We start from the raw sequence: 24,961 nt of genomic DNA, 5'->3' as shown, positions 1-24,961 counted from the left end.
GCCCTTCAGTAAGTTGACTTTCGCTGTTGTGCTTCTCACCTCCACGCCTTTACACATGCTGTTCCATATGGATGTAATGCCTTTCCATGCACTGTCTGCCTGACAAGCTTCTAGTCATCCTTTTAGACTCAGCTGCAACATCCTGGAAATGGAAACTTCCATTTTTCCTTCCTATATCCCCTTTCTCAAAGAACTTGCCCCTCCTTACCTCATATCATATAGTTTTCTGTGTACCTTTCTATTGAAACAATCACTCAATATTAAAATATTCATTCAGAATTATAACTATTAGAAGGTACATGTATTAGGACTTTTGGTTCCAAGTGACAGAGTGCCCACTTCAAACTGGCCTAAATGAAATGAGATTCTCACATATCCCCAAAGCTTCAGGCATGGCTAGATCCAGAAGTTCCAGTCCTGACCCTGGACCTGTCCCTCTTCTGCTCTGAGACTAGCTTCCCCCTGCATTGGCTTCCTCCTCACGGGGCCTGATGGAAAGTGCTGGCTCATCCCTTTCAGATTTAAGTTTGAATTCAAGCTCAGAGCTTCTCTCGCGCGACAGTGTCAGTGAAGTCTGGGCCTGCCTCTCCTGGGCCCAGCTTGAGTGCCATGCCCGTTCTTGGGAGCAGAGTCAGGCCCACCTGAGCCCCAGACACTGAGAAGGATGCAGGGGTGATTGCCAGGAGGGGAGGCAGCTGGGCAGGGAGAGGTGTTGGCTGTCAAGGCCTCAAGACGTGGAACACGTCCCTTCCTCCGGGCAGGACACATGGCTTTTTATCTCACCTTGTACCCCCACTGCCTAGACTGGGCCAGGCCCAAAGCAAGAAGTAGTCGGCATTCTATGGATGAAGATACAAGCAAATAGAGAATGAGTGCTGCTCTGTGGTCAGGAAATGCTCATGGCCCTGTGAGCTGGGGGCTGGGCACACTTGCTGGTCCCCAGCCACACACACAGCCCAGCATGAATTCGCAGATTCCCATGAAGATCCAGGAGGAGACCACCCAGCAGACCAGCCTGTGGCAATGACATAAGGCGGCCATAGAGGACTGCTGTCCCCTTCATATGGGCCTGAGGCCTTTCCGCTCTGTTTCCGAGGAGCGACGCCAGTCACCAAAAATAGACACAGATAGACACACACACACACACACACACACAGGCACGCAGAACCCCGCAGCTGAGGCAAGCAAGGCAGATTCCTGGAGAGGAAAGTGAGTCGCCACCCCCACAGTGACCACGGATAGCCCTGTGACCTTCCCCAACACTGCCACACGTATCCCTGGTCTTTTCTGACCCAGCTTACGAGCAGGGCCATCCCCACTGCCCGCCCCGACGTCTGCCCTGTGCCCACCCTGCCTGGTGTCCCCAGCATCAGCCCGGGGTTTTCCAGCCAGGGACACTTAGACCCCTGAGGCCAAGGGAGGGCTTCAGGCGAGCAATTTTTCTCTCATAACCCTATTTATCTGAATATTTATTTGTGATGTAACTAGCCTATCAAGTACACGATTTACCACAGTGACAGGAAGTTTCGCTTTTAAATAAAAACTATTTTTAGATTTAAGAAAACTATTAGTCAAATTCGTCAGGAGGGTGAGAAACGGGAGGTGCTGTGAGGTTGGTTTGGGGTACACCGCAGGCTCTCATCTCAGCTGGGGTGGTGGGGAGGTGTCACCCCCATCTTCTAGCTCCAGTTCCCTGCGAATTTCAGTTCTGTGAACTTTCCAGCAGCCCAGCCAGCTCGAGAACAATAACCAGCCTGGCTGACGCTTCTGGGGCAAGGAGGCAGTACCAGGCCCTGGTCTAAGGGCTTTGCCCGCGGTAACTCGTTTAGACCTTGCCTGGAGGCAGAAGGAGATGCCCCGTGAGCCTCAGTGCGTAGATGCGGAGGCTGACGTTGGGTCACCCGCCCAGAGTCACATGGCTGGTGGCAGACGTGGCTCCCAGCCTGGACTACCAGGCTACGTTGCCTGCTGAGCAGGTGTAGGTTCTGGGGTGGGGGAGAGTGGAGAGGCGGTATGTTAGGAGAGGGAGGGAGCCTACACCCCAAGGCACACTCAGACCCATCAGCTCTGGCTTAGTGTCTGTGGCTGGTTCATCCTACACGGGCCTCAGGACGCCTGCACTTGACCAGTGGTGCCTCTCGTTCACAGCCACGCCCGCCCTCCATCACGCTGGGGGGCTCTCGAAGGCTCACGAGTGGAGGCTCAGAAAGGCAGGGGCTGTTCCCAGCACCCTCTGCTCCTGCTAGTTCTCGCCCTCCAGGTGAGCGGGACACAGAGGCTCAGCCCCTGCAGAAGCGGACACACGGAGCAGCACCCCTCTCCCGCACCCCCTTTCCTGCACCAGCACGGCCCAGATGTAGCAGGAGCTTCTGCAGGCAGCGTCCTCCTGGCCACAGCCCCCTCGCTTCTCATGGGCCTCAGCCAGCTCCGGAGACCAGGGCCGTCCTTGGCAAGCCTGGCACAGCAGTGGGAGGGCAGAGACTGATGCCAGCCCTGTGGGCTTCCAAATCTCCATCGGTCGGGGCTCCAAATGGCCCTGAGAAGCAGCAGCCATTGCATTCCAGCCGCATGTCAGGGACCCCCTCCTACAGCCGTCCAGGGGCCAGGGTCTTGTCTGCTCCCCAAGTACAGGGGACAAGGCACCTTGGTATTTTGGTGCAGTGCAGAGAGGGTGTTTGCCAAGCTTCCAGGAGTCCACACGCGTTTCCAGAGATATTTGCAGTAGCTGCCTCCTCCCTTCCTCCGCTGCCTGCACGTGAGGAGCAGGGGTGGGGCGCGGGGGGGGGGGGGAGGCAGTTTCAGAACCAAATGAGGCCTGTGCACGAGCCTGCCAGGCCCCTCTCAGCAACAAGAGCCCAGCCCACGGCTGTGATCAGAAAAGCCTAGGATTTGGCCACTCAGCAAAGAAGAGTCTGGTTTAGAGATTCCATCAGTCGGTGCCCCGAGTGGAATGTTGACTGGGGAAAGAGGATGGCAGAAAGCGACGTGCAGTGTGATTCTGTTTGTGGGAAGTTTAAAAACATGTGCAAGCATCTCTGCCCTTTGTGGGCACCTGTCTGAGTAGGAACGTTGTATAGGAATGATTCACTCTGCAGTGAACTCACTGTGTAAATGTGAGGAGGGAAGGGCTGGGGAGGAGGTGGAAGAGAGGCAGCGACGCGGCTTCCATCAGCTTCGTGATGGTCTGATTCTTGTAGGAGGCCCTGCGGACAACAGAGTTTACTGTCTCTCTCTCTCTCTCTCTCTCTCTCTCTCTCTCTCTCTTTTTTCAATATTTTACTTTTGAGAGAGAGACAGATAGAGCATGAGCGGGGGAGGGGCAGAGAGAGAGGGAGACACAGAATCCAAAGCAGGCTCCAGGCTCTGAGCCGTCAGCACAGAGCCCGATGAGGTCTCGAACTCATGAACCGTGAGATCATGACCTGAGCTGAGGTCAGACGCTTAACCGACTGAGCCACCCAGGTGCCCCACTGTATTTCTCTTTATGACTTTTGGTGTATTTAAAGTTTTAAAACTTTCTTAACTTAATATGATGCCATTTTTTAAGGTCCGTCCATGTAATTCTTCATATTTTCTATAGGCATATAAATCTAGCTAGCTAGAGACTTCGCTAAAGTTCTGGAAGCATGTGCTCCAAACAGAGGACAGCAGTTACCTCTATGGAGGTGGGCAAAGGGAGTGAGATGTAGGGGTGCGGTCAAGGGGACTTCATTGTGTTGAAAGAGAAGAGATTTTCAGATTATTTGTGCAATTAAGGTTCTGTTTCTTTCCAATGTGAAGCTTACGCTAAAAGGGAAAAAAAAAATCCAGGATTTGAAGGATTTGTGATTCTGAGCTTTGAAGAGTCAGAATGTTGACAGTTCTGTGTTTCCACGGCTAGAACGGTTGGTGGCTTGAGGACAAGGACTGGAGCTCCATCCTACCCCCGTGGAAGAGGTTCAATCCGTGGGACTCCTGGGCTGCCAGCCTGAAAGGTGCTGTGGCCTGGGGATCTGTGGACTGTGTGTTCCAGCCCTTTCTGTCCTGCCTCTTTCCAAATGCCGTTGTGCCTCCTTTCGTGCTGGGGACAGATGGGGGCACATGGGCAGCAGGGTGCAGGAGCCAGACATTCCCTGCGTGAATCTGCCTGTCAGCCTGCAGGTTGGAATTTTCCAGTCCAGGAGGGGAGTCCTGGGTGCGGAAGATTTCCCCACCTGCTCTCTGTCAGCCACTTTCTCATTCTAGTCTGGGTTGCTTGCAGGGGGCCACAGACAGGTACAAGGTGTGGGTGTGTGTTTGTGGGGGGGTTGTGTGTGCAAGCATTTCCAGAGGGGCCTTGAGAGTGAGTGGCGGCTGCAGCTGTCCCAACGCCAATTCCCTGCCGGGCCTTGGATCCACGAGTTTTGGGGACTCTCTGGTGCCCGACCCTGTGGTGGATACCCACCATCAGAAATCAAAAACAGCCCGGGTGTCCTGTAAACACAGCCCAGGTGCCTACGCTCTTGGCATTTGCTTCCAAATGCCCTGTCTTTGCCATGTGCCCTATTTCGAAATAACAGCGTAACATACGAGAAACAGACATGCAAGTCTGTTTATAAGGAGAAAATGCCAAACAGCAGTTAATATGCAGAGGGGTGTCCTGGCCCCCCAGGGAGGCTCCCTGGGGCACTGGGGCAGGAGAGGAAACCCAGGAAAAGGATGCTGGTGCCGGCACTGCAATCAGGGTCTGCCTGGGCTCTGAGCCTCAGTTTCCTCTTCTGGAAGATGGGGGTGATAAAATAACCCCCATGTGGAGGAGGCCGTGCGGGGAGTTGCTAGGGCCCAGGCTTGGGAGTCACAGAGAGGTGGCTTCGAGTCTGCTCTGCTGCTGTGTAGAGGTGAGACCTCTCTGCGTAGGAGGGGAAATCAACCTACTTTGTACAGTGCCTCTACGAATTCACTGAACATCAGATCAGATCTGAAGCAAAATGATCCTCCTGAAGCCCTCATGGTTGTAGCTGCTGCTATGTTTGTATTGTTATTAAAGTCTTGTCCGAAAATAAAAAACAAAAAAACTTGTCCAACTCCAGGAGAGACGGGGTGGGGGGGGGGCGGGGATCTGTAACATGTTAAGTCCACAGAAATACCAATTATGTCCACGACTGCATTATTCTCAGGGAGGGAAGCCCCCGGTGTAGGAAGCTTGGTCATTCAAAGATTTGTTATAGGAGGGTGAATCAGGAAGCGTCGTGCTGTTCTGATGCCATTTACCAGTCACTCAGATGCTCCGCTCTACCCTGGCCCCATAAGGGACATGGAGCCAGAGGAACTGGGTCCCAGTCCCACTTCTGCCACTCAGTGCTGTGCAACTTCAGGCACATCACTCACCCTCTCTGCGCTCCATTTTGTCCACTGTCCAAAGGAAGGAACAAAACTTAAGGATGCAGGATCCCTCCTTCCCGTAACTTCAGTGAGTCTGAGAATCCAGAGAGAATAGGAAAAAGGGAATGGCCCTCACAGCTGCCCAGGGTGGGTGGGCTTTTCACAGCCATTGTCTCATGTGATCTTCCCAAAGAGGAAGATTTGCAGGTGCTTAAGGGCCGGGACTCCAGAGCCAGACTCCCCTGGCATACCACTCACCAGCTGTGTGGCTCTGGGCCAGCTGCTAAACCTCTGGCTTTAGTTTTCTCCCCGGAGAATACTATGATAATCTTATACCTCATTGACGTCGTAAAGATTATAATGGAAATAAGAATTATAGGTGTATATGTATACGAGATAGATTTTGGATTCCTGATTTACAGACGAGCAAACAGACTCTGCCCAGTGAACCATCAGACAAGGAGAGAGAGATCTGTGCGTGAAAGAGAAAATCTGGAGGGGAGAGGGTGGATGTAGGCCTTCTCACCCTCACATCCCTGTGGCTCACCACTTGCAGCCACTCTGGCCTCCTCAGTGTTGCTCAAACACACTCCACTCCTTCCTGCCTCAGGGCCTTGACACTAGCTTTTCCCTCTGCCTGGAATGCTCCTTCCCAGGATCTTCCATTATTCAGCCCACACGTGCCCTCTTAGAGAGGCCTTCCCTGAGCACCCCGTCTGATGTAGATGGCTTCCTCCTTCCTTCCTGCTGTCCCCCTCCCTTCTACCTCTTCGGCTTTACTTTTTGTCCTCCTCCTTACCATGTAAAATTATACATGTGACTGCATGTTGATTTCCTGTTTCCCTCTTAAGAGGTGAGCACCATGAGAGCATCGCCTTATTCATCACTGAGCTGCCAGTCCAGAAACAGTAAATGAGTGAGTGAGTGGTGAAGGAATGAATGGGCTCCACAGCTACAGCAGAAATTCTCCCTAGCTCCAGGACATGGCCAGCACACATCATAACACCTATGCATCTGTGCAGCTACTGTGTGTGACAAGCCCTCCTGGACCCCTGTGACGTAGCCATTATGATCCCATTTCACGATAGCATCAGTCGAGGCTCCCAGAAGTGAAGCGGCTTGTCCACAGCCTCGAGACCCTTAGGGGTCAAAGCCAGCCTTGGAACCGGTGGGCCTGACTCCAGGGCGCCAGCCTGTTGCGCTCCATGGCTTGCACGACTCCGTGCCAAAGGCAGAAAAGCCACCCTGGAAAGCAGCGTCGTCGCAGGCTCTGGACAGCATCGTGCATTTTAGCAACGAGATTTCCAGGTTTCCAGAGCCAGCCAGGAAGGGGCCCCGGCAGGCTGCGGCACCCTCGCGCTGCGCGGGCGCTCTCCGTCGGGCGGGTGGCTTTGCCGGGAGGGCGCCGCCGGGTGGCCGCGCCTGATGCTGCAGTTGTCATGGCGACGAGCGCCTCGGCGATTGGTCCAGCGCGGCCGCACTACGTTGCTCCTTGGCGCCGAGAAGCGGTGGGGGGGCGGGGGGAGGCTCGCGAGCGCCCGCCCCTCCTCCGGATGCTGCGAGAGCAAAGCGGGCGCAGATTCCCCCCAGCACCCCCCTCCTCCCCGCGCTCAGCCACCCCGGATGTGCGGGAGGGAAAAAACCGAGGTGGTCCCAGGTACCAGCGAGGCCGACGCCCCCGCCCAACCTGGCGACCATGGTGACTGGACGACTTGGCAGGCTCTTGGGCATGGTGTGAGCCCTGCTGTGCCCGGGACCCCCCGGAGCCTGCTGCTGTCACCCCCCACCCCCTGCTCCCGCCCCAGCGGAGGAGCCCGCCGCCCCCGGGGAATGTGACTCGCCCCTCTGTTTAATTTTATTCCCTTCCACTTCTCGGCTGAGCATCCTGCTCCTCCTCTAACCACGCGGAACCTTCCCAGCTGGAGAGAGAGAGGGAAGGGGAAAATTGCCCCCAGACAGGATGGCCTGCAGAAGACGCTACTTGTGAGTATATGTGGCAGGTTTATACCTGAAACTCGGGCCGGAGGCCAGAGGGGCCCCAGCTGAGCTTGGAGCCGGAGTGGGGGGCTTGGTGGGGGGAGGGGGGGTTGCTGTGCAGGTGTCTTGCAGAGGGAGCTGGCCTCCGGGCAGAGGTTGTCAGCGTTTGTGCCCTGCAGTGGAGGTATTTGTTGGTGGTGATGAGGAAAAGGCTGTTAGTCAGCAGGTCTCCATTGGGCTGTGAAATTCCCTATCGCTGAGGGCAAGTAATCCCCCCAAATCCATATCCAGGGTTTTCAAAGCCACCACTGCCATTTCGGCTTTTGGTATAGCCCTCAGCATGACTATTTGGAAGAAGCCTCTCCTGCCCAGCTCATCCGTGACCGGCAGTTCTGCCGTGCCTGATGGAAGGCTGGCAGGCAGGTCGGGGTGGGGACAGGATGCCGTGTCCTCCACGGACAGGTGAAGGTCCGGCCTGCCATCGAGAGCAGGGGCGTTGGTGTCCTTCTGGGCCACGCAGGTGTTCTGTGGGCTAGCGGCAGACCACTTGTCTGCTGGGCCTACAGCCAGTGGCAGAAGCTGTTAAACTCTGCACGGGGTGGTGACATCACGGGTCCGGGTATTTATGGAAACCAAAGTCCGTGCCTCATTAAGCTAGGCTTCCCGGGGGGGGGGGGGGGGGGCATCGGATTAGAACGCCAGCTTGCCTCACGGCTCTCGGGGCTCTGCACCGTGCTGTTCTGGGGCGAGGAACCTTCGGTCTCTGGCCTTGCAGGATCCTTCCTCTAGGGCCCAGAGCTGTAGGGTGGGACACAGCTCCACATCTCCACCTGCCCTAGGCAATTTGCCCCACACCTCAGCTTTCGGGGCTGTTCAGTGACCTCAGACCTTGTAAGGTTAGAGAACAGAGTTGGGGCCTCTTGGGCTGGGCTCCATCCCCAGGACTAGAAAGGAGAAGCCTGGAGCCTCATTTAGGGGGACATCTTGGGGGCCACTCCAAGGCCTCACGACCCTATACCGTGACAAGGACCTGTGGAGCTCCCAGTTAAGCAGCACCCCCACCCCTCCGTAGAGGGACAGCTCTCTCGCTAATGGAGCGTGAAGGAAAATAAACATACTTCTTGCCATGCGCCAGCAGGCCCCGACAGGAGCCCTGGGTGGTGGTGAAGGTGGCCTGTGTCTACGGTTTGCTGTGATGTTCATTTGCTTTTTTAGTGGAAAAGCCCACAGGTTGCGGTGCTGATGTGAGCAGGACACCCCAGTGTTCTCTCTCACTCGCTGTGACAAGGCCCTAGCTGTATTTTTGGAAACAAATAGTAAATCCTTCCCCACCGTTGCTGCATCCACCACCGTTGCTGGGAAGAGGGCCCTCCCCAGGCAGCCGTCTTCTTCCTGCCACACCTTTGCCTGGGCCCAGGAGCTGCCCAAGCCTATATGCTCACGGTCTTGCCAGGGACACAGTTGCCATCCAGTACTTGCCCCAATACCAGTACAGACTGGTTCGGTCCGCCAGGAGCCCTGGAACCTGCACTTTAAGCTCCTGGCAGTTTCGTCTCCTAGACGAAGCCCGCCCTGCCCTGCCCGGCTTGCCTGGGAGAGGGGCTGAGCCGGTGCAGAGGGAGGGCCTGTCGGGGGGCTCTGTGCCCCCTGCCTCTCATTTGTGTGGGTCCTTTTATGCTCCTCCGGCTCTCAGGCTCCTACAGCCTGGTACCGTGACATCCAGCACCCAGGTGCTGCCACAAACCTATGGCTACCAGAGGTGGCAAAGAGGCTGGGGAGGGGGCGACTGGAGATGAGCCATTGCCCCATTGTTTTTAGGGAAAGACTTGGGACCCAGAGCAGGCCTGCTTGACAAGGCTGCACAGCAGACACAGAGCCCTGTGTGTTTGCTCCCCGATTCACCCGTGGCCCAGAACCAGGGCTCTCCTAGCACCTGCTGCTCGACCTTTGTTCCCAGCGCTTTTGATGCGGTAGGGGGGACGGGAGCGGCGTGTCTCTAGCTGTTTAACTCTCAGGGCAGCTGGAAACCCAAGCATGGTAACGTCTGGCCGACATACCGTCGTACCATTTAGCTTCAGAGCCCTTTCTGCCCAGTTGCCCTGTTGGTTCTCACCAACTGTTCTAGAATGGGGGTGTTGTTGATCTTATCTTACAGAAGAGGAAACTGAGGCTCAGGGAGGGTAGGAGCGTGGCCGAGGTCACGTGGCTGTTTCCTTGACAGTGGGGTCCCTCCCCTGGTATGTCACGTGCCAGACTCGACCGACTCGCTCCAGGGTCCCCGTGCGTGGCAGGATCAGGGTGTCCCGTGGCTTAGAGGAGCTCATCCAGGTGGCCATCCTCTGGGTCCCCTGGAGCAGGCCCTAAGAGAGTGTTATGACATTTGGGCTCTGTCCGAGGGTGGGTACCCGCCGCGGGGGGGGGGGGGGGGTCGCTCAGTCACTTACAGCGGTGGCAGAGTGAACAAGATAAAGGACGGCAATACGACACGAGCGGGAGATTTATTAATGCAATGGGGGGAAATCGCGAGGCCTCCAGAATCAGCTCCTTAATCAAATTTGCTAACAACTGAGATCATTACCATACTGACGGCTTAATTAATGGTGTCTTAATTAAGGTGAGCCCCTTTCAGACTGTAACTACACTTAACAGGGTAACCGCCGTCTTATGGGCACGTCACATCCTGCTGCTTGAACACGGAAAGCTGGGGCTACAGGGAGTTCGCACTGAGTGTGAAATTCACAGCTTCTGGGGGGTTGGGGGCTGAAGTGGGGCGCCTCCTGCTCATTCGTTCATTCACTCCGTGACCCCTCACCTGACATTCCTCTATTCCCTCTCTGCCCAGCGCTGTCTCCATCTGCCCACTGCCGTTGGTTGATTGGTTCACCTGCTAGAACGTACCAGGGCAGAGAGGTTGACAGTGTGTTAGCTGCTGCTACCCTAGCATCTAAAAAAGCACAGGCATATAGTAACTGCTCAGTAAATCTCTGTTGAATGAATGAATTATGGATCTGCAGCGGGCACTGCCCTAAGCAGTGGGGCACATTGCTAAGTAATAGATAGTTTCTGCCTTCTGGGAGCCTGAAGGCCAGTGGGCGAGACAGACATGAACAGACACTCTCAATACACAGTGCCAAGGGCCGGGACAGGAAGATGACCCGGCGATGGGGAGGGTCACTGCATCCTACAGCAGGCATGTAGTGTGAATGGGAATTTTCCAGGTGGTCAAGGAGGGACGAGCACTCCAGGTACACAAATGTCAGGCCACGATCGCAAGAATGTTGCAGGCATAAGCTCATTTGACCTTCACAGTGACCCTGGGAGGTGGGGCTGTTATTATCCCTATTGTGCTGACAATGCCACTGAGTTATCAAATAACTTGTCCCAGGTGGCACCCGGTGAGGGGGTAGCACAGGGCTTGAGGCTGCACAGCCAGCCCCTAAAGCCCAGCTCTGGTGCTGTGCATATACTAAAGGCTTTTACTGAAAGCAGCTACGTCTGGTCTGAGCCCCAAGCATGAGGGAAAAGACAGAGATGACACTGAAAATGTGGGCAGGACCCAAGGCAGAAGTCACCTGGAGTGCCAGGAGTAGACTCTCTCTGCAGGTAGTGGCCGGGAGGGAGCCATGGAGGGTCCTGATCAGTGGTGGTGGCCATGGTTCCATGGCTGGACTGTGGGGGAAGTTGGAGGGGAGGCCAGACAGGGCTCTTTTCCCATGCCCGTAGCAGGGCACATGTGTCCCCAGAGACTAGTGACGTCCTAGGGCCTCAGACCTCCACACCCCATTTGGACAGCCAGGAAAACTGCCGGTGAGGCAGAGGCTGGCTAAGCAGGGGTGAAGCTTGCTCCCTGCAGGTCTGCTAATGGCAGGGGCTGGGAGCCAGGATGCTCCTGAGAATGCCCCTGGATCATGGTCTAACCCCGGTTCTGTTGTGGTCAACAGGGGCCCAGGAGGCATTGTTGTTGGGTGCCGACTGAGCACCCACCGGGCTTATCTGAGGCCGCCACTTTCCCTGGCGTGTCTCACCCCACCTGCACTCTGGCTCCTGTTGTCTCTGTGTCACCTCACCCCTGCCCCTAGGTCTCTGAGGCCCTCCCAGGGTCTTCTAGAACAAGAGAAGGACATTCCACTCCAGCTCTGGCCCTGCCTGGCTCTGTGATCCTGGGCAGGCCTCTCGCCCTCTCTGGGCCTGTGTTGTCACCCGGAAGCAGAGCGGCAGGGTCAGCTCTTGCCGGGTGCCGGACCGCACGGGTGGCTGGGAGGAGAGGGACCGGTGGCTCCAAGAAGGGGAAGCTGCATTCAGACATCCTGAATCTTTCGCACACACCCGAGTCTGCCTGTCATACGTGGTCACCGTGGGGTCATCGTCCACGCGCCAATTCATTCATCCGACCCGGTCTGTGTGCCAGCCCTGGTGGGGCGCTCGCAGCAGACAGCTGCGGTCCGGAGGGGCGGTCCGGAGGGGCGGTGAACAAGGCCACAGGGGCCCAAGCCCTGGAGAGACGGAGGGAAGAAAAGAGGGTGGGCGCCGTGGAGCAGTGGGGTGGCCCTGCTTGCACACTCCCCGTCTCTGGCTCCAGGGCCCCTACTGCCTCCCACTTCTCCTGTCCTGCGCTGACCCTGCTGCACCCCACTCCTGCCCAGGCTCTTAGGAGACAGAGTTCACGCCTCCACATTTTGGCCCCTGCTGGTTCCTCTTCCAGGGATACCCTTTCCGCCCCTCGCCTCAGGCCCCAACATCCAGCTCGTGCCTCTTTCTGGACTCCCCAGGCAAATGGGTCCCCTCGCTGGGCTCCTGGATCCCCGGGCCTCCCCTGTGCCACACTACAGGGCCCTCTGTTGTCACCGACTACCCGCTTCCCTGTCTCCCCCACCAGACTCGGGGCGTCCCTTGCAGGCAGGGCCCCACTTTGTTTCTCGGCAGCCCTGCAGGCCCTGGCCTGGCAAGGCACCGACAACCTTCTTCTTAAAGTTGTGATAAAATACACACGTAGCATAAAATTTACCATTTTAACCATTTGTAAGGGTGCAGTTCAGTGGCATGAGATACAGTCACAGTGCTGGGGAACCCGGGAGCTCAGTTGGCTGAGCACCGTCCTCTTGATTTCGGCTCGGGTCATGATCCCGGGGTCATGGGGTCAGGCCCTCAGTGCTTGGGATTCACTCTCTCCCTCTGCCCCTCCCCCCCAAATTAAAAAAATATATATTAAAAAAAAAAAATATATATATATATATATATACTCACACTGTTGTGCAGCCATCCCCACCATCCATCTCCAGAACCTTTTCATCTTCCCAAACTGAAACTCTGTCCCCATTAAACACTAACTCCCCGTTCCCCTCCCCCAGCTTCCACCACCACTTACGTTTGTCTGCTCTAGAGACCGCATATAAATGGGATCATAGGTAGGGTATTTGTCCTTTCGTGACTGGCTGATTTCACTCAGCATTACGTCCTCAAGGTTCATCCATGTTGTAGCGTCTCTCAGACTGTCCTTCCTTTCTAGGGGTGAATAATATTCCATTGTGTGGATAGACCGCATCTTCTTTATTAGTTCACCCATCAGTGGACACTTGATGCATCCACGTTTAGCTGTTGGGAATAACACTCCCATGAGCATGTGTGTACCAACATCTCTTCCAGACCCTGCTTTTGATCCTTTTGGTTACATACCCAGAAGTGGAAATGCTGCATCATCTGGTAATTCTGTATTTAGTTTTTAAAAATTGTTTAGTTATTTATTTTGAGGCGGGGGGGGGACCGGCAGAGAGACAATCCCAAGCAGGCTCTCCACTCAGCGTGGAGCCCGACGCGGGGCTCGATCCCACAAACTGCCAGATCACGACCTGAGCCCATATCATGACCTGAGCTTAACCGACTGAACCGCCCGGGTGCCCCTATATTTGATTAATAAAAAATTTTTTTAGTGTTTACTTTTGACAGAGAGACAGACAGACACAGCGTGTGAATGAGGGAGGGGCAGAGAGAGAGAGGGAGACACAGGATCGGAAGCAGGCTCCAGGCTCCGAGCTGTCAGCACAGAGCCCGACGCAGGGCTCGATCCCACGAACTGCGAGATCGTGACCTGAGCCAAAGTCGGACGCCCAACCGACTGAGCCCCCCAGGTGCCTGTATATTTAATTCTTTGAGGAACCAGTGTATTGTATTCCACAGCAGCTGCACCATTTTACGTTCCTTCCAGCAATGCACACATGTTTCAATTTCTCCGCATCCTCAACGGTACTTGCTATTTTGTGTTTGGGGCTTTTCATAACAGCCATCCTCATGGTGTGATGTGGTCTCGTTGTGGTTCTGATCTACCCTTTCTTTGATAAAGGCTGAGCGATGCAGGCCTCGCACTTTCTGTTGGACCGCTTAGCTCCGGGGACCCCTGGCGTTGACTCAGGAGGGGTGGGACTGGCTGGGCACCTGCCAGTGCCTCCACTGCCTTCACTGGGGTCTCTGTCCTGGGACAGAGGGGAGATTCGGGGGGCTCTGGGCCCTCCATCCAGAACCCAGTCCTTAGGACATAAGCATTCCAGGGGGATGGGCTCTCTGGGGGTGCCTGGCACACAGTAGGTGCTCAAACAATTTTTAATCACACAAGTAATACCTGCTTCGATCTGGTTTTTTTGGTGATTATTTATTCATATGATTGAGAGATAATTCATCCACATGGAACAAAACTGTCTGTACACAAGAGCACCTGGGTGGCCCAGTTGGTTGATCGTCTGACCTTGGCTCAGATCATGATCTCACGGTTTGTGAGTTCGAGCCCCGCGTCGGGCTCTGTGTTGACAGCTCAGAGTCTGGAGCCTGCTTCGGATTCTGTGTCTCCCTCTCTCTCTCTCTGCCCCTCCCCGGCTTGCACTCAACAGAGTCCCTCTCTCTCTCTCTCTCTCTGTCTCAGAAATAAATAAACATTTTTTAGAAATGCCTGTACACAGTACAAAATCAATTCCTCCCTCCTTGTCCCTCTACTTAGAGGGACACTGCTGTGTCTGCTTCCTTCCGGTCCTTCAGGGAAGTTCTGTGTATTTGCATATATGCTTTATTATTGAGATGCCCCAGCTGCCAAGCCAGTTGCATAAAGCAGTTTCGTTTCCAATCACTGCTTTGAAGTTCCGGATTTGAGCCAATTAAAAGCTCAGTTTGGAGGACATGGTGACCAACCGGCCCTTAAAGGAAGCAGCAGTCTCCTGATGGGAAGCCCTGACCCACCAGGCCTCAGGGGAGTCAGTTCATCATAGCTTCACCATTGTCACCTTGGCTGACTCTGTCCAGACCAGCCCTATTGGGCACATTTATTAGCACCTGTCCAGCACCAGGCCTGGGCTGGATCCTGGGGGACCACAGCCCCTGCCCCTGGGGAGACAGATACAGGTGGAACTGTCCGTGTGGGGACAGAGAGTGAGTTGTGGGGACTTTCAGCAGGGCCGCACTGCCTCCTTGGGGTCATTGGAGATGTTAGCAGGCATTTTGGGGGCCTCAAGGAAAGGTGTCTGGCTGGCAGGGGTCAGAGGTCTAGCTCCATGCATCGTGTGGGGCAGGCCTGCACAACCAAGAACCTGCGAATGTCTAACCCCAGATTCACGGGATTGAAAATCCGTGCATAATTAACAGCCTGGGACCTCACTCCATTCGACATCCGAGGTACAAAATGCATTTCATATGATTTTAATATACATTGAGTTTCCCAGGAACACACTGCTCTTCTCACAGTCGAGGGCAGATCAGACTTTGGTATGTTCAGAGCTTTGCCAAGTGCTGTCACCATTCAAAGGATCCCGTCATGGAGGGCAGCATCCCCTGTGGCACCGACTGGCCGGCAAGCCCCTGCATCCGTCTGGGTTGGAGCCACCGTCGCCTAGAGAGGCAGGCAGCTGACCTCCTCATTTGCCCTGTGGGACAGCCAGACCCACCGCTATCACACCTGATGCCTGTCACTTCCTTGTGGGTCACTTTGCTCCTTTTCTTTGTTGTTACAGTGAGGGCATTCTGTTGACTTTTGTTTTAAAATATGCATGTAGATAGATCCGTTATTTGTGAGCTCTGTTTCAGAACAGAGAAGGGGGTCGCAGAAGGTTTGGGTTGTAAAAGAGAGGGGTGGACGAGGGCTCCTTGTAATGGAACGGTTGCGTGTTTTGACTGGGAGGGTGGGTATGTGAACCTGCACGTGCGATGGGAGGGCATGGAACCAAACGCACACGTGCACACATGGGCACACGCACACATGCAGACGCATGAACATGAGTAGGAGTAAAACGGGAAATCTAGGATGATGGACAGTACAATGTCAGTATCCTGGTGGTGATATTGTCCTCTACACATAGGATTTCTCTCTGTTACTCTCAGTAACTACCAGTGAATCTACAGGGGTCTCAAAATAACAGGTTTAACTTTTTAAAAGGGCTGAGGACTGGTGCTGGGTCTGATGGGCTACTACGAGACAGGAAGACCAGCAACCCCCTGTCTTGGTCCTTCCAGGAGAAGCCTGTGTGGTCACTGACCTCTGTCGCCCTCCCCTCCCTGACAGGTGAGACCCCTTGACCTCTCCCCAGCCAGGGGCACGGGGACCTGCTTCCTTCCCTACCCCAGAAAGACAGCATAGGCCCCTTTTGCTGCCAGCCTGTGCCTGGTCCGCCCTGGCAAGAAGGTTGAGAGTCTGGAGCTCTCCCTAGAGACCCTAACCCCAAAGCACCCCACCCTCCCAAAGCCTGGGCCCGGCCCCACCTAGAGGCTCCCCCAAGTGGGCCTGGACCGTCCACTCCCTCCCGCTCAGCCTCTGCCCAGTGCCACCTGTGTGGGTGATAATACAGCCACCTCATTCTTCCTCTGTTCCCTCTGTCCCTCTGTGCCCATTCTCAGGGAGACACAAATCAAACCTTCGTTCAAATGCCATTTGAAAGCAAAAATGTAACCCAGCCAACTAAAACAAAAAGGTTAAGGGAATCGAGTGTTTTTGATGAGCCTGTCGTCCTGCAAATTGACTATTCAGTGAATGGGATTTTGGCAAATTGACTTGTCACGGGTTGAGGGAGAGCCAGGACAAGGCCGGTGAGGCTGGGGACGGCGGGGCTGAAGCCAGACCGAGTGTGGTGTGGGCTCAGGGCCCGATCCACCTGGGATCTCGGGGGCTGGGCTCCCTGGACAGACCCCAGCTGGAGGACTCTGGCCTCCTGCTCTCGTCCACCTGACCTTCTGGGGATGAGCTGGGGACACGAGGCCCGGGCTGGAGATGCCCCGAGTCTCCCAGTCTCCGGTCACGCCTGACCTTGTTGGACACTGGTGCACTGGCCTGTCCTCAGAGGGACAAATCATCCAATTGTGACAGGGTCCCACTGGAGCAGCCTCGGAGCTTAGCGGGCAGCCCATCTGAGCGTGGCTAATTGCAAGATGTTTTATTGGCTTCGGCGGTTCCATTCCTCGTCAAGACGGTCCCGGCATCTGTTTGGAATGGTTAATAAGGGAAGTGATGCATTTTTAATCACCACAGCCCTCACTGAAAATCACAGCCTGTGTCTCGCCACGCTTGCTGGGCCCTGCGATAACACAGGGAGCCTTCCTCACATTTGCTCTCATTATCGAACAAGAGAGAAACGCCCGGCTTCACTCCGTTGTCACCCAGATGGCTGCAGGCACCTTCCAAGTCCCTCAATCCCCCATCCTGGGTCGGCTTCAGTCCCCGACAATCTCCAGGGCTGCTGGGTGATCAGGCTGCCTCAGAGGAGCTCCCTGAGACTGGGGCGGGGGGTGGGGGGACAGCGGAGCTGGGAGGGGGCACCGTGTTGGCATTCTCGAGGGCTTTTCCAATATCACCCCCTGCCACAGGGCCCAGCCACCCTCCAAGAAGTTGCTCAGATGGAGCCCCGTGTCTGCCACCCGGTGGCAGTGGGGCTTGGGACAGATGGCTTAACCTCTCTGAAGCTCAGTTTCCTTTTCTGTCAAGTGGGGCCAATAATTCCAGCTTTGCAGGGTAGCCATCGGGATTCCGTGAGGTAATAAAGCACATGGTGGATCTGTGACCTAAAATACTGTTCTCGTCCCCTGCCTTCCCTGGATTCTCACCACGCAGAGAGAAGCTTTGGGACACACTGGGGCTTAAGGAACATGGACATCTGGGAAGGGAAGGAAGACAGGCCGGGGCTGGGGAGCGGACTTAACCCAGGAGCCCTTGGGTGGCAAAGGACAGAAACTCGAGTCAGAAGAGATTTGAATGGTTACTATCCGGGCACAGCCCAGGGGTCTGCTTCAGTGTGGCTGGTTCCAGGGGCTCTAATACTCTGCTCCCCTGTTTGTCTGCCCCTGGGGTCATGTTCTCCTGTGGGAGCTCTGGCCTCCCATCTCACTGGTCAGCCCTGGGGCTCATGGCCACTCCCGAAACCACCTCCATGGCCCAGGGAAGGCTGTATGCCAGTCAGCTTGCTTCTGTCACTTGGCTGCCTCTGGATCTGGGCAGGTGGGGTCAGCCCCACCTGACCATGTAGGGGGAGGATTCACTTGTGTGTGTGTTTGTGGGGGCGGGGCAGTAAACCGAGGCTACAGACAGCCCACTGAGTATATTTGGAAGCAGAGGGCAACATAGGCCAAGCTGGCCGCCTCAGCTGGGGCATATGCACACAGCTACCAAAGCCACAGGTAGGCACAGGGATGCCCCCCTTCACCCAGGCGGCCGGCCCCTGGCCCCAGCACAGAGCCTGGACTCACTGACCCTGAGTGCCAGGGGCTCTACGGATGGGAGGACAGGGTTTACCTCTGGGTGTATCTACATAAATCCTCAGGACCGCCCCCCACCCCCATGCTCGATGCCCGGGACCAGCTGACCTCCCACCCCAGGCTGCCGCACCTCCATCCTTCTTAGCCAAGCTGGGACCTATAAACAAGAAATCATTTTTCTTACCATTTCATCTTTGCTCTTTTTCCCAGTAGTATGTATTTTAAAAAAAAAAAAACAAACACACTTTTTTTAAGCTGCCTGGGGCACCGTATATTTCAAAAAAAAAAAAAAAAAATGTGTTTCAGATCGACCTCACATCCTTTTTAACCAGCACCTCAGGGAGGGGGAAATCCTGTCTGCGCCTTGTCTCCCTGGAGGGGAGCAGCCTGGGGGAGAGGCAGGGTGAGGGCTGTGGGGCAGGCCTGCCCCGCATCTGTAAATGGGCCATTCCCGGGCCCCTGAGGCCAGAGTGAGGACTCACAGAGATGACTTCAGGTGGCACAAAAGGGTTCTCAGGGGAGAGCAATTTCTCAGCAAGGGTCAGGCCCTCAGATGGCCTGGGCTTCTGTAGCCAGAATGTACAGGGCCCGAGATTTGTCCATGGCGTTTCCCAGGTTAGAGAGCGCTCACTAGGAGGTACCTATGAGGCTCAGAGCCACCAGAGAGGCAGAGCAGGGTCTGGAGGCTCTTCCTTAGAAGAAGAGCTCGAGGCTCCAGGAGGCACGTAGCTAGCCTCAAGGGCCCTGTGGGCTGAAGGGGATTCGGGCCTGGGTAGTCCGGGTCCGGGTCCAGGTCCTGCACTCAGCTGATGTGTTCCCTGGACCAATTGTGGGTTCCCCCTCCTGTTCTCAGGGCTGCTGCTTCCTCCTGGAGCCTAGGGGTGAGGATCTGCCAACCCCAGAGCTCCACGGGCAGGGTGGGTGCTGCACGGGCCAGACACGCAGGGCGTCCTCCCCTCCAGCAGCCTTCCCCAGCCGCGCTGTGCGTATGGCTTTGCCTCTGTAGACACGCGCTTAGCCTGTCATCAGGCCTCAGATAGGTATCCCTACCAGGCAGCCCCAGAGAAGGACATGAGCCCTGAGAGGACAGAGCTCTCCCCCAGGGTCACCTAGCCCATCAGTGGAAAGCCAGGGTGTGGACTCTGGCTTGGGGACAGCAGGGTTGCTCACCCCCTCTCCTAGGGCCACATCTGTCTCACTGACATTGCACACGTATCGGGTCATAGGATCTCCAGGCCAGGCCCTCAGGAGCCTTCCAGCCTCCCCCTACTTGCTCCCTCCAGCCACACCCCCCTCCTTTTTGTGCTCTGCAACTATCTCTGTACTGACTGAGGGACCAGAGACCCTGGGGAGCTATGCCCAGGAGGTGGCACTTGAGCCAGGCCTTAGTGACAGGCCAGAGCCTGACGCAGAACAGCTCTCGGTGTTTGTCAGGTGAGAGAAGGATGTCCCACATTGTCTCCTTCAGCCTGAAGTTTGTTGTCTGTCTCTCTTTCTTTCACCCAGAAAGCGCTGTCCAGAGGGTGCTCCCATGCCAGGCCTGGGCTGGGTGGGGCAGGCATTATGGGAAGTGCCAGAGGTGGTCCGAGGGGGAGGCCAAGGCAGCTCATGGAGGAGAGTGTCCAATGAGGGTCAGCCCGAGGACGTGGGGCGGGGGGGGGGGATGGGGGCGGGGAGGGAGAGGAAGGCATCAAAGGGGTCACAGACTGTAGTACTCAGGGGTCTGCCTTGGGGGTCTGGGTGGGTGGCAATGCTATCACCATAATGGGCCCCCCCATATGGGAATTGCTGGTACAAAGGGGAGCTGGGGGAGGGCCTAGCTGGGTGTTCTGTAGGTTGGAGTCTGGGGAGGTCAGGGGCTGGGTCGGACCGCCACTCTCACCCTGCAGTGGGGACACTGTCTCCATCCACCCACTCGGCTAATGCTGCAGCCACCAGCCCACCCCGTGGCCTTCTGCCTGGGCCGTAGCCATCTGCCCAGAGAGTGCTCTGTGTCCCAAGCAGAGACCAGCCGTGTGGGGGACAGAGCTGTGATGGCATCTTGCCACCCCTGAAATAGAAGCCCCCACACACTGAGCTGCTTTCCTCTCCAGCCCCTCCGTCCCATGAACCGAGGGTGTAGGTTAGGGCTCCCCTTTTATCCAGACACCACCCCCCCCCATCCCCCACTAAGGCTTTGGGGCCCTCTACAGCCCTTGAGAAGCTTGGGGCACCTGGGTGGCTCAGCCATTAAGTATCTGACTCTTGATCTCAGCTCAGGTCTTGATCTCAGGGTCGTGAGTTCAAGCCCCGAACTGGGCTCCATGCTGGGCTGGAGTGGTGGTATTGGGGGGCTCAGTGGGCCTCCTTCTCCAAGCCAGGCTTCGTTCCTGCAGCAGATGCCTGGCCTGGCCCCGTGCGCCACATGAGGGACCCTCACCTTGAACGTGCACAGCTGGCTCCCGCCTCAGGCCTTTCCCTTGCTTATCCATTACACGGAGCCCCGCCCTTCAGAGCCAGCGGTCACTTCTTCTTAGGGACTTTTCTTGGCTAGTGTCTCTCCTGTCTCGTGCAGCTGCTCCTACTTTCTGTACTGGTCCAAGCGGCCTTGTCTGTGCACATATCCTTATCTACTTTTCTTGTGTGCCCCCTCCGTCCACACGGACAGTGATGGGTCTGTCTTATTCACTCCGTATCATCCTGTGCTCGGAATAATGCCCCTGATCACATCCGGGAGCCTCTGTTTTCTCATCTGTGAAGTGGAGATAAGGACATCCCACATCGCAGGCTGGCTGTGAGGGTGATGTGAGTCAGTCCTAAGCTCTTAGAGAGCCTGGCCCAAAGTGGGGACTGCATGGTTACTAAGTGGGATGAATGAATCACTGTCCCCAAATGGCCTGACGCACCCCCCCCACACACACACACAGAGTGAAGAACCACTTCTTTAGACAAACACCCTCATGGTGCAGGCAGGGAAACTGAGGCCCAGAGAGGGACTAGATGCCCTCGGGGTCTCACCCAGGGCCCCTGCCTGGCCACCCTGATCTCTCTCTCCACACCTCTGCCCAGGGGGCGTTGCAAAGAGACACATCCCACTCCCATCCCACCGCCAGCAGGGAGTTTTCCAGACTCAGGCTGAGCTCCTGGGCAGAACTGCCTGGCAGGACGGAAGGGCACAGAGGCCAGCCTGGAGATAATCGTCTCACTGTGCCGCTGGGCGGTGGGGCCTCAGGCTGGCAGGCAGGGCTGTCTGGGGCCCAGAGCCAGGACAGGAAGGCAGAGGGTGGGCGGGCAGGAGCCCTCTGTGGCCTTTTCAGAGGGAGGCCCCAGGTGGGGTTTGGGGGACTGGGCGGGACAGCCCGGGCATGAGCCAGCATGGCAACACTTCACATCCGTCTGTTTACAAGGCACCTCCAGTCTGTAAGCTCCCAGGAGCCTCATTAACAGCCTCTGAGGCGGGAAGATCAGCCCCGTTTCATAGATGAGGAAGCAGAGACTGGGGCAGGGTCATTTCGCTTGTGAGACCAGAACTGGGAACCCCAGCCGGTGGGCAAAAAGCCTCACGCCTGAGGGATAAGGGCACCTTCTCTGTGTCTCTGCTTCCACGCCCCCAGAGAGGCACCCTGCTTACTGACTCTGGAGGCCAGTGGTGAGGGGCAAGCCCCAGACCTGGCCCTGGCTGTTAGTTACTTTCTCCCTGACAGCCGGTGGAGGGGTCAGAAGCACAGACCTGGTGCACCGTTGCTCACACAGCCTCTGTGGCATGTCTCACAGCTGATTCCTGTGGACCTGGCGTCGAGTGAGGGCATTCTGCGTGGGGCACAGTGCCACCCAGCACCTTCTTCCTTGCGCTCATCTCTGCCCCAACAGAGAAACTTCTGGAGCCCCGAGATGGCCAAACACTCACCATCACTGCCACCAGGAGTGTGTTGGCCCAACCTCTTGGGTCAGCGTCTGTGTGTACCCAGAGACATCAAAACACTCCCACCCTGTGACCCAGAAATTCCAGGAATGGGTCCTAGAGGAACATCCCAACCTGTGCACAGAGGCCGCATTGATGGGACGGTCCCGCAGCTTTGTTTACCAGGAGAGGAGAGATGGACCTAAGCCCAGCGCCCACCTGGGGCGATGAGGAACCCACAGGGGTTCCAGGCAGCTTCCAAAGGGGTGACGTGGAAGGATGTTTGAAGACCTAAAAACATGCTTGAGACAAGTGTGGGGTGAGGGGGTGGATGTATTTTATAGAACAGAATGTACTTCTGTGTAACCGAAAAACATATATACGCCCAGTCACAGGCACACATTTAGAGAAAGGCCCAGCCAGAAAGTACCCTCAAATAGTTACACTGGTTAGTCCCTAGAGAGCTGGGACGGTGGATGATTTTATTTCCTTGTTGTGCTCTGCTGTTATTTCTACAGTTGGTGCAGTGGGCATTTATTGCTTATTTAATGAGAGGGAGGGGGCCCTGTAACTGGGAGGGGTACGGCCTTCCCCACCCCTTTGGAGACTGACGTAAACTCCACAAATAGGTCCATTCCGGGACCTGCGACAGTCTGGAGCTGGCTTGCCTCAAGTTCCCTCCTGGGTCATGCCCTCGCCCTAGACATGGACTTAGCCACTCACTGCTCTGTACGAGACAGTAATACCTATAGAGGCTCCCATGGGCTTTGGGCTAACTCCCTGCTGGAGGGGGCTCCCAGGAGGGTTCCCCTCCTATGCCACATGGCCTCCAGAGCCTCCTTCTCCCCTCTGTCTCTGCTCTCTGTTTTCTCCCCATTCCTCCTCAGGAACAGACAGACTTCCCCCTCTGGCCTGAGACACAGTAACTCCAAGCCACCTGTAGCAGCCTGGACCCCACCACAGATCTCTCCAGGTAGCCCTTCCAGAAAGCGCAGGCTGCCCAGAATTCTTACAGCAGCGACCGTGTTCTTTTTAAAACTGACAGAACTTCCCAAGTTCGGAAGCTCCTAGGGGATTAGCTGGTCGCACATCAAACCCATCCGGGGAGCTTTTAAATTTTTTTTTTTTTCAACGTTTTTTATTTTTATTTTTGGGACAGAGAGAGACATAGCATGAACAGGGGAGGGGCAGAGAGAGAGGGAGACACAGAATCGGAAACAGGCTCCAGGCTCCGAGCCATCAGCCCAGAGCCCGACGCGGGGCTCGAACTCACGGACCGCGAGATCGTGACCTGGCTGAAGTCGGACGCTTAACCGACTGCGCCACCCAGGCGCCCCTAGGGGAGCTTTTAAAAATGAAGGTGCACGTGAACAGACATTTCACCAAAGAAGATACACGGCTGGCAGGTAAACACACGTAACAATAATGGTCAACAGCATGGGCCATCAGTGAGATGCACCCCAAAACCACAGTGAGCTCTCGCCCCGTAGCTATTAGAGTGGCTGATGTAAAAAAAAAAAAAAAAAAAAAAAATAGTAGCAGCATGAGACGCTGGCAGGGATGCGGAGAAACCGGACCACTGCTGCCTCGCTGTTGGGAATGTAAGACGGTCCAGCTGCTCCGGAAGACAGTTTGGCGGTTTCCTTTCAGAGTAAATGCACGCTTCTCGTATGACCTAGCTATTGCACTCTTGGGCATTCATTCCAGAGAAATGAAGACTTATGGTCACACAACATCCTGTATCAGAATGGTCATCGTGGTTGTATTCAGAACAGCCCCCAAACTGGAAGGTGCCCAGATGCCCTTCGGGGGGCGAATGGATATTAAACTGGTGCATCTGTGCCGTGGAGCACGTATTCCGCAGCCGTCAACAGGAAGGAAGTAATGATGAACTTCCAGGGACACTGAGTGAAAGTCTACGATTTCATTTGTATAGCATTCCTGAAAGGGCAAAATGGTGGAGCCCGGGGACAGATTGGTGGCTGTTGACACTGGGAGGGACTGCGGAGGACAGGTGGGCGTGGCTATGGGGGGTAGCACTGAGAGCCTGGTGATGGAACAGTTGTGTGATTGATCACAGTGGGGGACTACTGCAAGCGACCTGGGTGTAAAATTACATGGAGACCCACATGCACGCACACGCATGTGCTCATCTGGTGAAGTCAGAATAACCTCGGCGGATTTACCTATGTCAGTTTCCTGGTCTGGATGGTGTCTGTAGTTGCACAAGGGGTTATGGCTGGAGGAGGCTGGGGATGGGGGTTCATGGGACCTCCCAGGACGTTGTATTTTACAGCTTCCTGTGAAGCTATGGTTTTTTCAAAGGGAAGAATTAGAACAAAGCGAAGGTGCAGAAACACACCCCCAGAGGCTGTATGACTTAATTGGTCCGTCTTAGGGCCCAGGCATCCGTACATCAGTGTTTCTCAGAGGCTCCGTTCCTGCTGTACAGCCAGGAATAGACACACTGACCACTTCCTCATTCAGCAGAGGGAAACTGAGGCCAGAGAGGGGAAGGGGTTTTCCCAGTGCCACAGAGCTGCTGCAGGGTGACTGAAGGGGAGGGCATCCACCTGCAAGCGGCCCAAGGTTTTTCCTGCTGCCCCGGGGCTGGGACCGAACCAGGCAGTTTGTTTTCACGTAAACTTTTATTAAAATACAGTGTACAGCTTATTGCATTGTCACAAACAACACACTCACGTAATCAGCACCAAGGCCCCAAAACCAAGACGACCCAGGCCCCCTCTAGAACCCCACTCATGATCAAGCCCCCTGGGGCCCCCCTGGGGGCCCCCCTGGGGCCCTGCCAGTCTTGGCCCATCCCCCAGGGGAGCCCTCCCCTGACTTCTTACAGCACACTGAGTAGTTTTTCCTGTTCCTGAACTTTGTGTAAATAGTTGGGTGCTGTTTAGAAGCTGTGCCAGGGGAGACTGGAGCACCCAGTTTATTCTGAAGGAAAAGGAAGTGGCCTCCCCAGGAGCCCCATAAAGGAGGGCTGGGGGTGGGGGATTCAGAGGAAGGACTGTCCCGGGGCGGTCTTCCTTGTCC

General features: G+C 55.8%; 1 protein-coding gene across 5 annotated transcripts in view; it reads left to right on the top strand.

Annotated features, from left to right (window-relative positions):
- IQSEC1 (IQ motif and Sec7 domain ArfGEF 1) overlaps positions 1 to 24,961 on the top strand; it is a 404,132-nt gene that overhangs the window by 226,828 nt on the left and 152,343 nt on the right. The window contains exon 1 of one of the 5 annotated variants that reach the window (XM_058725839.1): positions 7,111 to 7,323. The exons of the other annotated variants lie outside the window; for them this stretch is intronic. Coding sequence (XP_058581822.1) covers positions 7,301 to 7,323 — 23 coding nt within the window. The 5' untranslated portion in view covers positions 7,111 to 7,300. Of the gene's footprint in view, positions 1 to 7,110; positions 7,324 to 24,961 lie in introns of those variants that run through there. 5 annotated transcript variants of the gene reach the window in all.

Source organism: Neofelis nebulosa, chromosome 4, assembly GCF_028018385.1.
Source record: "Neofelis nebulosa isolate mNeoNeb1 chromosome 4, mNeoNeb1.pri, whole genome shotgun sequence".
Lineage (NCBI taxonomy): Eukaryota > Metazoa > Chordata > Mammalia > Carnivora > Felidae > Neofelis > Neofelis nebulosa.
The sequence above is the reverse complement of the archived record's forward strand: the minus strand, read 5'-3'. Positions and strand labels throughout refer to the sequence as shown.